Below are 14,944 nucleotides of genomic sequence, written 5' to 3'. Positions count from 1 at the left end.
TCTAGCAATACTGTATACTGTGTCCGCATGTACAGTACAGTACAGGCCAAACGTTTGGACACACCTTCTCCTCATTCATCTTTATGTTCATGACTATTTACATTGTAGATTGTCACGTCAGAACTATCAATGAACACGTGGAGTTATGTACGTAACGAAAAAAGGTGAAATAACTGAAAATATGTTATGTATTCTGGATAAAATACTAGTAGTACCGCTACTCTAATAATCGTATTCGGTACAATACCGCCTCTAAAAAGTACCGTACAATATGTTACTGCATAGGTCAGCAGACTAATTAGGAGTCTTTGTTTGTTTACTTACTACTAAAAGACAAGTTGTCTAGTATGTTCAACATTTTATTGAAGGATTACATTGCAATGATAAACACATTTGGGGTCCCCTTTATTTGGAAAGGTATGGAAATACATTTTGGTACCGGTATCAAAATATTGGTGTCATGACAACCCTACATTCTAGTTTCTTCAAATTAGCCACCCTTTGCTCTGATTACTGCTTTGCACACTCTTGGCATTCTCTCCATGAGCTTCAAGCACACCTGTGAAGTGAAAACCATTTCAGGTGACTATCTCTTGGAGAGAACGGCACGAGTCTGCAAAGTAGTAATTAGAGCAAAATGTGGCTATTTTGAAGAAACTAGAATGTAGGGTTGTCCCGATACCAATATTTTGGTACTGGTACTAAAATGTATTTCGATACTTTTCTAAATAACGGGGACCACAAAAATGGCATTATTGGCTTTATTTTAACAAAATATTTGACAGTACATGAAAAATATGTTTATTATTGTCATCTAGTCCTTAAATAAAATGTTAACCATAGTAGACAACTTGTCTTTTAGTAGTAAGTGTTAGAATAATTGTTTCTAAATTATCACAAAAACTTTGTATTACATTGTGTTCCGGACAAGAAGACAAAAGGCTGAAACCTTCCAAGAAGAATGCTCGTAAAACTCCACTGGGACTTCAAAGCGGACAGATGGCAGGATCTGCCCAACTTCCACAGGAACTCTTTTTGAAGTATTTTACGAACTCTTTTTGAACTATTGTATGGGACACTTTTTGAACTATTTGACGAACTCTCTTCGAACTGTTTGGTAACCAAAGGCAACGCTGTTTACGACCCACTTCCCTCAGGAAGCAGCTGTGGGAAGGAGCGGGGAGAAAGTCAAATAAAGAAGGAGGAGTACAATCTTCGGGCCGAGCGTGGTGCAGGACTGTACAGAGAGTACAGTGGCCATGTCTCTCCTCAGATCTGAGTCCAAATGTAATTCTGTCTCTGTTTGATTCTTTGCCTTTTGTCTTGTTTAATAGATGTCATCAGTTTTTAAACCTAACAGTAAGTAAACCAACAAAGACTTCTAATTAGTCTGCTGACGTATGCAGTAACATATAGTACCGGTACTTTTTAGAGGCGTTATAGTACAGAATTTGATCGGTATTGTGGTGCTATACTAGTACCGGTATATATAAAACATGTTTTCAGTTATTTCACCTTTTTTTGTGAAGTACATAACTCCACATGTGTTCATTCATAGTTTCGACGTGACAATCTACAATGTAAATAGTCATGGAAATAAAGATGAATGAGGAGAAGGTGTGTCCAAACTTGTGGCCAGGACTTGTAGGTCGTCCAGTAGGAATGCCTGCAGTTTTTTCGGGAGCTGCCAGTTTTGCCGTTCATCCCAAGCAGAGCGACGTTTCAAAACTCCCGCTAAAATCTACCGAAAATGCCAGCTCGACATAGTCTGTGGCGTTCTATGTACAGACACACATTTATCAAATATATAAGTCCATATATTTGCTCGTGGTTAATATCTGCTTATCCATATATGTGGTATATATGAACCCATGTTGTGGAATGCTGGGTATATATGTACTGCAAATATAAAGAGGGTCGTATAGTCTCTGATGTCACTATCTATGAGGTTAGGATGTTCAGAAAGATAAGGCTGTGATGCGCCGCCCATGCACTCGCCAGACAAAACAAACCTAATTGCAAACTAACGAGGTGAATCTGAAAGAGTGTCGCCTGTATTCCAAAAAGCATATTGGCAATATATATATATATATATGTATATGTATATATATATATATATGTACACACATGTGGGAAAGGTAGCTTCCTTTTGAGTACAACTCTGGTCCGGACTGAAGGAGAGGGAGTGGTCCAAGTATATTACAGCTACAAGTTCTCAGCAATAAAAAGGTTTGGTCTTTTGGTCCCTAACACAACTAAGGAATGACAGGTAAGACTGTTGCTAAGGGTTCTCCTTGGCAACGGTATCCCCTGGAAACGGACAGGCACTCCGAAGCTAAAGACGGCCGTCCCAAATTTGTGTCCAGATATCACATTCCCGACTTCTTCTGAAACGTAATCCTTCGAGTGTCAAGTCTCTTTAAAGTCAACGGGCCCAAATTCAAAGCATTTTACGCAAAACATCTTCTCGGGCCGTCCTCTACTCCCTTCTTCAAAAGTTTCTTATGCTCTGGTTGGACTTTTCACATCCACGTTTCCTTTAAAAGTTCACTGGTGTTGATCATTGGATGTTGTTTTTTTTGTTTGTTTTTTTTACTTCCCCCGCTCCCTTTTACTGTTCCAGACAAAGTTGTTGTGTTCCAGAAAAAGGTAGAGTAGCTGTCATCCAAGCAGGGTTCCAGGAGGAAGGAGGTGTGTACATGTGCAGAAGAAGAAGTCCACGGGCAAACCAAGGTGGTACAAATTCTCTCTGAGTTCCAAAGTTTTTTTTCAGTACATCCAAAAGGAATTTTCCATGACTCTTACATCGCTGTCTCTCTCTCTCCCTCTCTCTCTCTCTCCCTCGATGTCCTCTCCTTCCGAAAGCAGCCTCAGCGTCTCAGATGTTGAGTTTGCGTTCTGTAGCGGGTGGCAAATAGTCAACATATGATTCAGCTCTACAAAACCTGCGAAACACAGCAGACAGAGAAAAAGGTCAGGAAATCAATTCATTGTTGGGGTTTCTTCTGTTGTGAGCGAGCTGACGTGAGTCGAGAAGCAGGACACAGGGTTCACCCTTAATGTCACTGATCGTGGAAGCCCGCCATGGCAAAATATTACTTGCAACACCTAAAAGAAAACTTCTGGACTCCAAAATTGATTGTAGAGTCCAGAAGTAAACACACAAAATCCTACCATCTTTTTAACTTTTATTGCCAATTTTGTGCTGATAACCGGTTCCAATTTCAACATGCACTGCTTCCCATGCGGACGTATCCGTCTTGGCTTGGCTCCCAGACACACACCAGTTTCCTCATTCCCTGCCAATACCCATTCGGGCGTGGATGGGGTGTGTTCAAGACCATGGGAAGGAGGAACATCGTAACACACAAACATGCACGTTACCACCAGCAGGTAGTTACAGTATATGCGGACCCTGTATTGATCCGTTGTGGTGAAGAAGGAGCTGAGCCAGAAGGCAAAGCTCTTAATTTACCAGTCGATCTACGTTCCCATCCTCACCTATGGTCATGAGCTTTGGGTTATGACCAAAAGGATAAGATCGCGGGTACAAGCGGCCCAAATGAGTTTCCTCCACCGTGTGGCGAGGCTCTCCCTTAGAGATAGGGTGAGAAGCTCTGTCATCAGGGAGGAACTCAAAGTAAAGCCGCTGCTCCTCCACAAGGAGAGGAGCCAGATGAGGTGGTTCGGGCATCTGGTCAGGATGCCACCCGAACGCCTCCCTAGTGAGGTGTTTAGGGCACGTCCAACCAGTAGGAGGCCACGGGGAAAACCCAGGACACGTTGGGAAGACTATGTCTCCCGGCTGGCCTGGGAACGCCTCGGGATCCCCCGGGAAGAGCTAGACGAAGTGGCTGGAGTTAGGGAAGTCTGGGCTTCCCTGCTTAGGCTGCTGCCCCCGCGACCCGACCTCGGATAAGCGGAAGAAGATGGATGGATGGACAATGTGACAACTTCACTGCTTTAGAGGTTTGTACTTAAAACAGCCAATGGTGTTTTAGTCATCACTCCAATAATTACAAATACCGTATTTCCTTGAATTGCCGCCTGGTATATAGTATGCACCTGCCTAGAATTACTGCCGGGTCAAACTCGTTTCGCTAAATAATTAGCGCATGCTTAGCATTACCGCCGGCTTGAGCCATAACGCCGGGTCAAACTCGTTTCACTAAATATTATTTTTATTAGCGCATGTCTAGAATTTTAAACTCGTCAAACTCGTTTTGCCAAATAATTAGCATATGCCAAGAATTTCCGCCGGGTCAAACTCGTCACGTCACGAGAGACACTTCACCTGTCATCATTTTCAAAATGGAGGAGGCTGATTTCAATCATTTGAAATCGCATAAAGGGAAGAAGATTAAGAGCTATTCAGTAGGATTTAAGGTCCAAGCTATTGAATATGCTAAAAAGAACAGTAAGCAGCTATGTTTTATTAATATACCGTAGCTGCGTGTGTCAAATATGAGTCATTAAATGACTCCCGCCTCCTGGTGGTAGAGGGCGCTAGTGATCCTTCTTGCGACTACTCGGCTGCAGAAGAAGTGACAACAAGCAGCGATCCTTTATTTTTTCCTCTCGCTTGCACTTTTAACATGGAGGATTACATATCTAAAATAAAACACTTTTCTAAAGTGGACTTTCAATCAAAGCAGGAGGTAATAAAGGAAGATCTCCATCGAGACAGAGAGACTTTTAAAACTGAAGAAAGATAAGGAAGACTTCTATAAACAAGTTATCGATGCTTTTGATCAGAAGGAGCTGCACATGGACTTCATTTATAAGTAAAGGTAAGACCATAATAATGTTTTTTTATTAAATGTGCTTTTCACGATGGTATCCTTACATCACACTCAAATTTATAAGCGCAGGCCTAAATATACCGCATGCCTTGTGTAAGTGCCGGAGTGAGAAGGGGTTTTAAATTAATTAGTGCCCTAGCGGCAATTCAAGGAAATACAGTATTCAAATGAAATGAAAAATTACAATAAATTAAGTAATTTAAACTAAAAAAAAAAAAAAATGTTCTTCAGTTGGCTGTATATCATTTAGACATAAATTGCAGTGATTTGCAAAAGGCTGTTGTTTAGTTGCTGAAATGCCAACACGTAATAGAAGTTTGTTTGTAATATTTGCGTGTGAGAAGGAATAGTTGCACATATTTACCGTCACATTCATTCATACATGACTTAGTTTCAGTGCTCGGCTCAGGACACATTCCTTGTAAGCCCGGGTTAGTTTGTGAGCGGGTGATATGTCGCCCTTGAATGAAGTCATCAGCGCTGAATGAACGACGCCGCCTCAACTCTCCATCACGCAGATGAAGGGAGGAGACAAAGAGGAACGGCACAATTACCCGCCTTAGGGGTAATAAATGCCTTTTCCTCGGGAGGCCATTCCTTTCTCCCCCGCGACCATTTAGCAGTTATCTGTTACCCCCGCTGCGACACCCTGGGTCACTCACTGCAGACCAGGACGGGAAGTCCATGAAATATTGCTTGTTGGCATAAAAATGGCAAACATTCCCTTCACGTTTGCATCTTAAGCAGCAATGTGTATCGGCTGGGGACATCTCTGCGATGCTGATCCGCCTCCGCTTGGGATGGTTTCCTGCTGGCTCCGCTGTGAACGGGACTCTCGCTGCTGTGTTGGATCCGCTTTGGACTGGACTGTCGCGACTGTGTTGGATCCATTTTGGATTGAACTTTCACAGTATCATGTTAGACCCGCTCGACATCCATTGCTTTCCTCCTCTCCAAGGTTCTCATAGTCATCATTGTCACCGACGTCCCACTGGGTGTGAGTTTTCCTTGCCCTTATGTGGGCCTACCGAGGATGTCGTGGTGGTTTGTGCAGCCCTTTGAGACACTAGTGATTTAGGGCTATATAAGTAAACATTGATTGATTGAATGTGGAAGGATCACTTCTACCTTTTCTCCATTCTTTCTAGAGGGACATTAGTGGGGTCAGAGGTCATTCAGCTGTCTTTACATGCAGCTTCTAACATTGGACACTTCCACGCACAAAAGCCCAAAGCAGTGAAGTTGTCACCTTGTGTAAATGCTACATAAAAAGAGAATACAACAAATCCTTTTCAACTTATATTCAATTGAATAGACTGCAAAGACAAGATATTTAAACTTCCAACTGGTAAACTTTGCTATTTTTTGCAGATCTTAGCTCATTTGGAATTTGATGCCTGCAACATGTTTCAAAAAAGCTGGCACGAGTGGCAAAAAAAGACTGGGGAATGCTCATCAAAGGCTTATTTGGAACATCCCAGAGGTGAACAGGCTAATTGGGAACAGGTGGGTGCCATGATTGGCTATAAAAGCAGCTTCCATGAAATGTTCACTCATTCACGAACAAAGATGGGGTGAGGGTCACCACTTTGTCAACAAATGCTTGAGCAAATTGTTGAAGAACAACTTTTCTCAAGGAGCTATTGCAAGGAATTTAGGGATTTCACCATCTACGCTCCGTAATATCATCAAAAGGTTCCGAAAATCTGGAGAAATCACTGCATGTAAGCCATGATGTTACAGACTTTTGATCCCTCAGGCACTATTGCATCAAAAAGCCACATCAGTGTGTAGAGGATATCACCACATGGGCTCAGGAACACTTCAGAAAACCACTGTCAGTAACTACAGTTGGTCGCTACATCTGTAAGTGCAAGGTAAAACTCTACTATGCAAAGCCAAAGCCATTTATCAACAACACCCAGAAACGCTTCACTGGGCCCGAGCTCATCTAAGATGGACTGATGCAAAGTGCTAAAGTGTTCTGTGGTTTGACGAGGCCACGTTTCGAATTGTTTATGGAAACTGTGGACGTTGTAAGTGTTCTGTGTTCTGACGAGGCCACGTTTCGAATTGTTTATGGAAACTGTGGACCAAAGATGAAAAGATCCATCCGGACTGTTTTAGGGTGAAAGTGTAAAAGTCATCAAGGCATGGGTAACTTACACATCTGTGAAGGCACCATTAATGCTGAAAGGTACATACAGCTTTTGGAGCAATCAAAGTAAACGTTATCCTGGACGCCCCTGCTTATTTCAGCAAGACAATGCCAAGTCATGTGTTACAACAGCATGGCTTCATAGTAAAAGAGTGCGAGTACTATATTGGCCTGCCTATATATAGTCCAGACATTGAAAATGTGTGAAGGCTAAAATATGAGGCAGGAGACTGTTGAACAACTTAAGCTGTACATCAAGCAAGAATGGGAAATAATTCCACTACAAAAATGTGTCTCCTAAGTTCCCAAACATTTACGGAGTGTTGTTAACAAACTGGTAAACATGCCTTGTTTGCAATGTGTTGCTGCCATTTTATTTTAGGTTCATGATTATTTGTTGGCGGTGTTTCTGGGTGTTGTTGATAAATGGCTTTGGCTTTGCATAGTAGGGTTTTAACTTGCACTTACAGATGTAGCGACCAACTGTAGTTACTGACAGTGGTTTTCTGAAAAGTTCCTTAGCCCATGTGGTGATATCTTTTACACACTGATGTGGCTTTTTGATGCAGTACCGCCTGAGGGATCCAAGGTGCATAATATCATGGCTTACATGCAGTGATTTCTCCATATTCTCTGAACCTTTTGATGATATTACGGAGCGTAGATGGTGAAATCCCTAAAATCCTTGCAACAGCTGACTGCCTGGCAACTACAGGCTTAAATAGTGCGTGACATAAGGACCGGTGAAAACTAATGGGTTGTCATGGAAACAAAGCAGGGAGTGAAAAAACAGGAACTGACAGAGTGCAAAAACCAAACAGAACATATTGTATTTCCTTGAATTGCCGCCAGGGCACTAATTAATTTAAAACCTCTTCTCACTCCGGCGCTTACCAAAGGCATGTGGTAAATTTAGACCTGGGCTTATAAATTTGAGTGTGATGTAAGGATACCATCATGAAAAGCACATTTAATAAACAAAACGTTATTATGGTCTTACCTTTACTTATAAATGAAGTCCATGCACAGCTCCTTCTGATCAAAAGCATCAATAACTTGTCTATAGAAGTCTTCCTTATCTTTCTTCAGTTTTAAAAGTCTCTCTGTCTCGATGGAGATCTTCCTTTATTACCTCCTGCTTCCATTGAAAGTCCAGTTTAGAAAACGGTTTTATTTTAGATATGTAATCCTCCATGTTAAAAGTGCAAACGAGAGGAAAAAATAAACTCTTGCTACTTGTTGTCACTTCTTCTGCAGCCGAGTAGTCGCAAGAAGGATCACTAGCGCCCTCTACCACCAGGAGGCGGGAGTCATTTAATGACTCATATTTGACACACGCAGCTACGGTATATTAATAAAACATAGCTGCTTACTGTTCTTTTTAGCATATTCAATAGCTTGGACCTTAAATCCTACTGAATAGCTCTTAATCTTCTTCCCTTTATGCGATTTCAAATGATTGAAATCAGCCTCCTCCATTTTGAAAATGATGACAGGTGAAGTGTCACTCGTGACGTGACGAGTTTGACCCGGCGGAAATTCTAGACAGGCGCATACTATATACCCGGCGGCAATTCAAGGAAATAGGTAGCCAAACCAAACATGATCACCACGACAAGGTAATTATGTACTGCCCTGTAACTACTTGGTATTGTAAATACTGTAGTATCGCCCAAAACTAATGTGAAGTATCCAAGCAACAGAAGAAGAAGTGCTTAGTACATGTTAACAGAGGTGTCCATAGAATCATGTCAGGACACAAAGTGAACTATTAACAGTAAATAAGCAAAAAGATGAATAATTGTTTAGAGTAAATGAAACAAACAACTATATTTCAGTTAGTGTTGAGCACATGTGTGGTCTCTCCTTAACTCCCACTAAGTATCTGCCAGACTATCAGGGGAAGATGAGCTTGAGCTCTGAGTGATGCTACATCCATGTTTCTTTACGAGACATCTGCAGACCACCTCCTTTCTAGGAGGTGGTCTGCAGATGTTGGGGACATTCCTAAAAGGTTGGTGAAAGCTGGCCAGGCCATGTGCTCGTACATCCGTGTCACTTCATGACCACAAGAGAGCAGAGGGTCTGACCTGTGCGCCACGTGGGCGGCTGGCCGGGGACTAGTAGGGGCGGTTTGCGTCCTTCGGCCTCTTCAGTTGCACCTTGAGTCTCTTCATGCCGATCTGGAAGCCGTTCATGGACTGGATGGCAGCTTGGGCACTGCCTGGGTTGTCGAAGCTCACGAAGCCTGAGGGGACGGGTGGGTGGGGGAGGGGAGGGGAGGGGAGGGGAGGGGAGGGCAGGGGTGGAGACGAGAGCACAGGTTAGATCGTGATTGGCTGATACAAATACATGACTTGTGACTAGGGATGGAGTCCAGTACTGGCCAAAAACAAAACTAAATTAAAGCTGCAAGCAGCGATGGACGGGACCGCTTTGGCTGCTGCCCCCGCGACCCAAGCCCAGAGAAGTGGTAGAAGATGGATGGATGGATGGATTATTACACAGAGAAAAAGTTGTATACACGTGTTATACATCAGTCTCATAATAATAATGAGACTCTAATGCATGGTGAATGTAATGCAGTTGTTGTATTGAAGTGGGAATAGCAAACTTCCTGTTGATTTTAGTTGGGGGCGGTCAGTGTATGAAATATAGATCTCAGTGAGATCTATATCGAGGTTTTTGTTTCATGTGTGTATGACAGTCCTACAGTTTTGTCTGAACAGAAAGCCGCCAGAGGAGATAATGTTTGAAAAAATGCGATTTTTTTTTTAGCCAACTTTTGTATTGAAGTGGGAATAGCAAACTTCCTGTTGATTATAGCGAAGGGGTGTCATTGTATGGAATATAGGTCTGACTGAGACCTACATAGTGGTTTTTGTTTCATGTTTCTACAACATTCCTACTGGAAGTTAGAGATAGTTTTGTCTATGTTTTCTTCCTAGGGAGCGCTAGAGCGCAATTTTGAGTTTTGGGAGTTTGGGTTTTTGATTAGATCGCAATTTTTGCCAGTCCTGATGTGTGTGTCAAATTTGGTGAATTTTGAAGCATGTTAAGGGGGTCAAATTACAGCTCAAAGAGGCGGCGGTATAATAAAGAATAATAATAATAATAAAACGCTAGAAATTCAACAGGGTCCTCTGTCCCAAAAGGACATCGGTCCCTAATTAGCTAACCTCAATGAACCCCAAGATACCTTCAAATAAGTATATTCTCACTAATAACAAGTGCACTTTTCTTGGTAGAAAAGACAAATATGAGACCTTTTTTCTCAATATGTTGAAAAATATTCTTAAATGAAGTAAATGCTAGTGCTGTCATCTTGACATCATGATACGTGCTCGCCATTACATTTCCTCAAACCAGCAAACTTATGCTAAAAACTAGTTTATTGTTCTTAATGAAAAAGCAACAAGGCAAGCACTTGTTACTCTCGGGTCTGCGAGCCGCTCGGGCAAATCATATTGTCTAAAAATGCACTTTCCCATCAACAACATGACATCATCGCGCCAAGTGCTGCTCTTTCACTCAATTAGTGAGCAAGGAATATATATATATATATACACACACACACACACACACACACACACACAGCCCGGCCTCCAGCCAAATTTTTTTTTATTGTTATTTTAAAGAATTTACCTGAATGCGCATGAAGTATTTCTGTTAGAAATCTGACATGTTAAATGTTTAAATAGTAACTCTGCAACACTTGATATTCTACTTTCAAGCATGTCTTACTCAATATAGGTCATCACATCTCAGCAACAAGCTGTAATATCTTACTGACATCATTTAGGAGCAAAACACTTAAAACGAGTAAAAGACTGACATCAAATCTGCTTAGTGAGAAGAAGGATCTTATCAGACTTAAAATAAGCAAATATCAGCCTTGTTTGAGATATTTAATCTTACTTAGATTTCAGTTTTTGCAGTGCATGCCAAGAGTGTGCAAAGCAGTAATCAGAGCAAAAGGTGGCTATTTTGAAGAAACTAGAACATTTTTTCAGTTATTTTCTGTTAAGTACATAACTCCACATGTGTTCTTTCATAGTTTTGATGTGAAAATCTACAATGTAAATACCGTATTTCCTTGAATTGCCGCCGGGTATATAGTATGTGCCTGCCTAAAATTAATGACGGGTCAAACTCGTTTCGCAAAATAATTAGCATATGTCTAGAATTTCCACCGGGTCAAACTCGTCACGTCACGAGTGACACTTCACCTGTCATCATTTTCAAAATGGAGGAGGCTGATTTCAATCATTTGAAATCGCATAAAGGGAAGAAGATTAAGAGCTATTCAGTAGGATTTAAGGTGCAAGATATTGAATATGCTGAAAAGAACAGTAAGCAGCTATGTTTTATTAATATACCATAGCTGCGTGTGTCAAATATGAGTCATTAAATGACTCCCGCCTCCTGGTGGTAGAGGGCGCTAGTGATCCTTCTTGCGACTACTCGGCTGCAGAAGAAGTGACAACAAGCAGCAAGAGTTTATTTTTTCCTCTCGCTTGCACTTTTAACATGGAGGATTACATATCTAAAATAAAACACTTTTCTAAACTGGACTTTCAATGGAAGCAGGAGGTAATAAAGGAAGATCTCCATCGAGACAGAGAGACTTTTAAAACCGAAGAAAGATAAGGAAGACTTCAATAAACAAGTTATCGATGCTTTTGATCAGAAGGAGCTGCGCATGGACTTCATTTATAAGTAAAGGTAAGACCATAATAACATTTTTTTTAAATTAAATGTGCTTTCCATGATGGTATCCTTACATCACACTCAAACTTACAAGCCCAGGCCTAAATTTACCGCATGCCTTTGGTAAGCGCAGGAGTGAGAAAAGGTTTTAAATTAATTAGCGCCCTGGCGGCAATCCAAGGAAATACGGTAGTCATGAAAATAAAGATGAATGTACTGTACTACACTTATATCATAGTCCAATACTTTTGGAAGAAGAAGAAGAAGAAGAGGATCACACAAACAGGAGAAGGAGCATGCAAGCAACATCACAATGTGAGCTGATGAGCTTTAAAACCAAAGAAATATCCACACAGTTGTGCTATTTATTTGATTTTTTCCCTATCAAAATCACAAGTTGAGGACCTGAACAGCTCCATTTTGGACACAATATTAGGTACACCGGCATGATCTAATGAAATCCAAGAGCTGAAAGAAGAAATCTGCCTTTGCAAAATATCCTGATTGGATGCAAAATATCCTGATTGGATAAATCACATGACATACAGTGGGGGCAGAAAAGTATTTAGTCAGCCAGCGATTGTGCAAGTTCTCCCACTTCAAATGATGACAGAGGTCTGTCATTTTCATCATAGGTACACTTCAACTGTGAGAGACAGAATGTGGAAAAAAATCCAGGAATTTTAAAGAATTTATTTGTAAATGATGGTGGAAAATAAGTATTTGGTCAACCATTCAAAGCTCTCACTGATGGAAGGAGGTTTTGGCTCCAAATCTCAGGATACATGGCCCCATTCATTCTTTCCTTAACATGGATCAATCGTCCTGTCCCCTTAGCAGAAAAACAGCCCCAAAGCATGATGTTTCCACCCCCATGCTTCACAGTAGGTGTGGTGTTCTTGGGATGCAACTCAGTATTCTTCTTCCTCCAAACACCACCAGTTGAGTTTATACCAAAAAGTTCTATTTTGGTTTCATCTGACCACATGACATTCTCCCAATCCTCTGCTGTATCATCCATGTATCCTTTTTGGTATCAACTCAACTGGTCGTGTTTGGAGGAAGAAGAATACTGAGTTGCATCCCAAGAACACCACACCTACTGTGAAGCATGGGGGTGGAAACATCATGCTTTGGGGCTGTTTTTCTGCTAAGGGGACAGGACGATTGATCCATGTTAAGGAAAGAATGAATGGGGCCATGTATCCTGAGATTTGGAGCCAAAACCTCCTTCCGTCAGTGAGAGCTTTGAATGCTTGACCAAATACTTATTTTCCAACATCATTTACAAATAAATTATTTAAAATTTCTGGAGTTTTTTTTCACATTCTGTCTCTCACAGTTGAAGTGTACCTATGATGATAATTACAGACCTCTGTCATCATTTTAAGTGGGAGAACTTGCACAATCGCTGGCCGACTAAATACTTTTTTGCCCCACTGTATATGCAGCTAAATGTCCATTTGTGTGACCAGCACATTTACAAAGTACTATTTCTTCCAGTTTGTGTATCAGATGTCATTATTTTGTGTATTATATGTCATTAGATGCTGCAGGTGCACCACATGTTCAGGAGACAACTGACTTCAAATATCCTTCACAATCCAATTTTTGGGTCCAAATTATTCCACTTAGCTGCTGTTTGCCAGCAACTTCTAGACAAAAATCATCATTGCACAACAACATACAGTCCTGCTCAAAAGTCTAGGTACACTTGTAAAGAACATCATGTCATGGCGGCCTTGACTTTACAATCATTTCTTTTTTGTGATGTAGTGATTGGAGAACATACTTGTTGCTCACAAAAAAACATTCATGAAGTTTGCTTCTTTTATGAATTTATTATGTCTCTACTGAAAATGTCCAAAGTATACATACAGCAATGTTCATATTTGCTTACATGTACCTTGGCAAGTTGACCTGCAATAAGTCGCTTTTGGTAGCCATCCACAAGCTTTTTCTTACATTTTTCACCACAAAATTGCTGCAGTTCAGCTAAATGTGTTGCTTTTCGGACATGGACTTGTTTCTTCAGCATTGTCCACACCTTTAAGTCGGGACTTTTTAAAACCTTCATTCGAGCCTGATTGAGCCATTCCTTTACCACTTTTGAGGTGTGTTTGGGGTCAATGTCCTGTTGGAACACCCAACTGTGCCCAAGACCCAACCTCCCCCCTGATGATTTAGGTAGGTTGTCCTGAACAATTTGGAGCTAATCCTCCTTTTGCATTGTTGTCATGATCTGTGGCCCGGATCATGTTTTAAGTTATATTCTGTTAGTGTTGGACTCCCCTAGATCCTGTTTTTGTGAACCCTTCTTTGTTGTTAGTTACCATGGGTGATTATTGTTTCCACCTGTCTCTGATTGGTGCTCGGGACGCTCACCTGTTCCCCGAGCACTAATCAGCGGGCAGATGGGGGATTTTCCCCGGAATTGTCCTAGTGAATGTGTCTAGGAACATCTGAATCGCTCTCACTGGCCTCGCCTTTTTTTTAAATTTTTTCTAGGCCTTCACTCTGGATTTCCTCATCCACGATTCTGTCGTCCTCGCTCAAATTGATGGGGGGATTGTACCAAGCAACAATCTCTGATTGGTGCTCGGGACGCTCACCTGTTCCCCGAGCACTAATCAGAGGGACTATTTAATCCTGCCTTTGCCGGTCAGTCAACCTGGCTTCATTCTGTCATGACAGAGGGGGTCGCAACTTACTGCGGGGTTTGTTCCCTCGGGATGCATGCAGACCGACCACTCTGGACAAGGTGTGCAGGTAAGAACATGATGTTTTGTCTAAATCAAAAAAATCCATAAAACGAAAAATAAGTCAGAAAAAAATGTGCTGGACGCTAACACATGGCATAGACTAGAGATAAGGAATACTCACGTAACTGTGGCATGAAGTGAAGTGAAGTGACTTATATTTATATAGCGCTTTTCTCTAGTGACTCAAAGCGGTTTACATAGTGAAACCCAATATGTAAGTTACATTTAAACCAGTGTGGGTGGCACTGGGAGCAGGTGGGTAAAGTGTCTTGCCCAAGGACACAACGGCAGTGACTAGGATGGCGGAAGCGGGAATCGAACCTGCAACCCTCAAGTTGCTGGCACGGCCGCTCTACCAACCGAGCTATGCCGCAAACAATGAAGCCAGGACGACTGACTGGCAAAGGCAGGATTAAATAGTCCCTCTGATTAGTGCTCGGGAAACAGGTGAGTGTCCCGAGTACCAATCAAAGACAGGTGGAAACAATAATCACCCATGGTAACTAACAACA

The 14,944-nt window shown here is 41.6% G+C and overlaps 1 protein-coding gene across 4 annotated transcripts in view; it reads right to left on the bottom strand.

Moving 5' to 3' along the window:
* Positions 1-2,570: 2,570 nt before the first annotated feature.
* celf4 (CUGBP, Elav-like family member 4) overlaps positions 2,571-14,944 on the bottom strand; it is a 344,818-nt gene continuing 332,444 nt past the window's right edge. For 3 of the 4 annotated variants that reach the window (XM_061875334.1, XM_061875337.1, XM_061875336.1), the window contains exons 13-14: positions 9,051-9,208; positions 2,571-2,945 (exon numbers count right to left, since the gene is read on the bottom strand). In XM_061875334.1, the coding sequence (XP_061731318.1) occupies positions 9,081-9,208 (128 nt within the window). In that variant the 3' untranslated portion in view covers positions 2,571-2,945; positions 9,051-9,080. The remainder of the gene's footprint in view (positions 2,946-9,050; positions 9,209-14,944) is intronic. The other variant, XM_061875335.1, reaches the window with a different exon arrangement.

Source organism: Nerophis ophidion, linkage group LG16 (assembly GCF_033978795.1).
Source record: "Nerophis ophidion isolate RoL-2023_Sa linkage group LG16, RoL_Noph_v1.0, whole genome shotgun sequence".
Lineage (NCBI taxonomy): Eukaryota > Metazoa > Chordata > Actinopteri > Syngnathiformes > Syngnathidae > Nerophis > Nerophis ophidion.
This window is presented reverse-complemented; position numbering and strand designations above follow the sequence as displayed.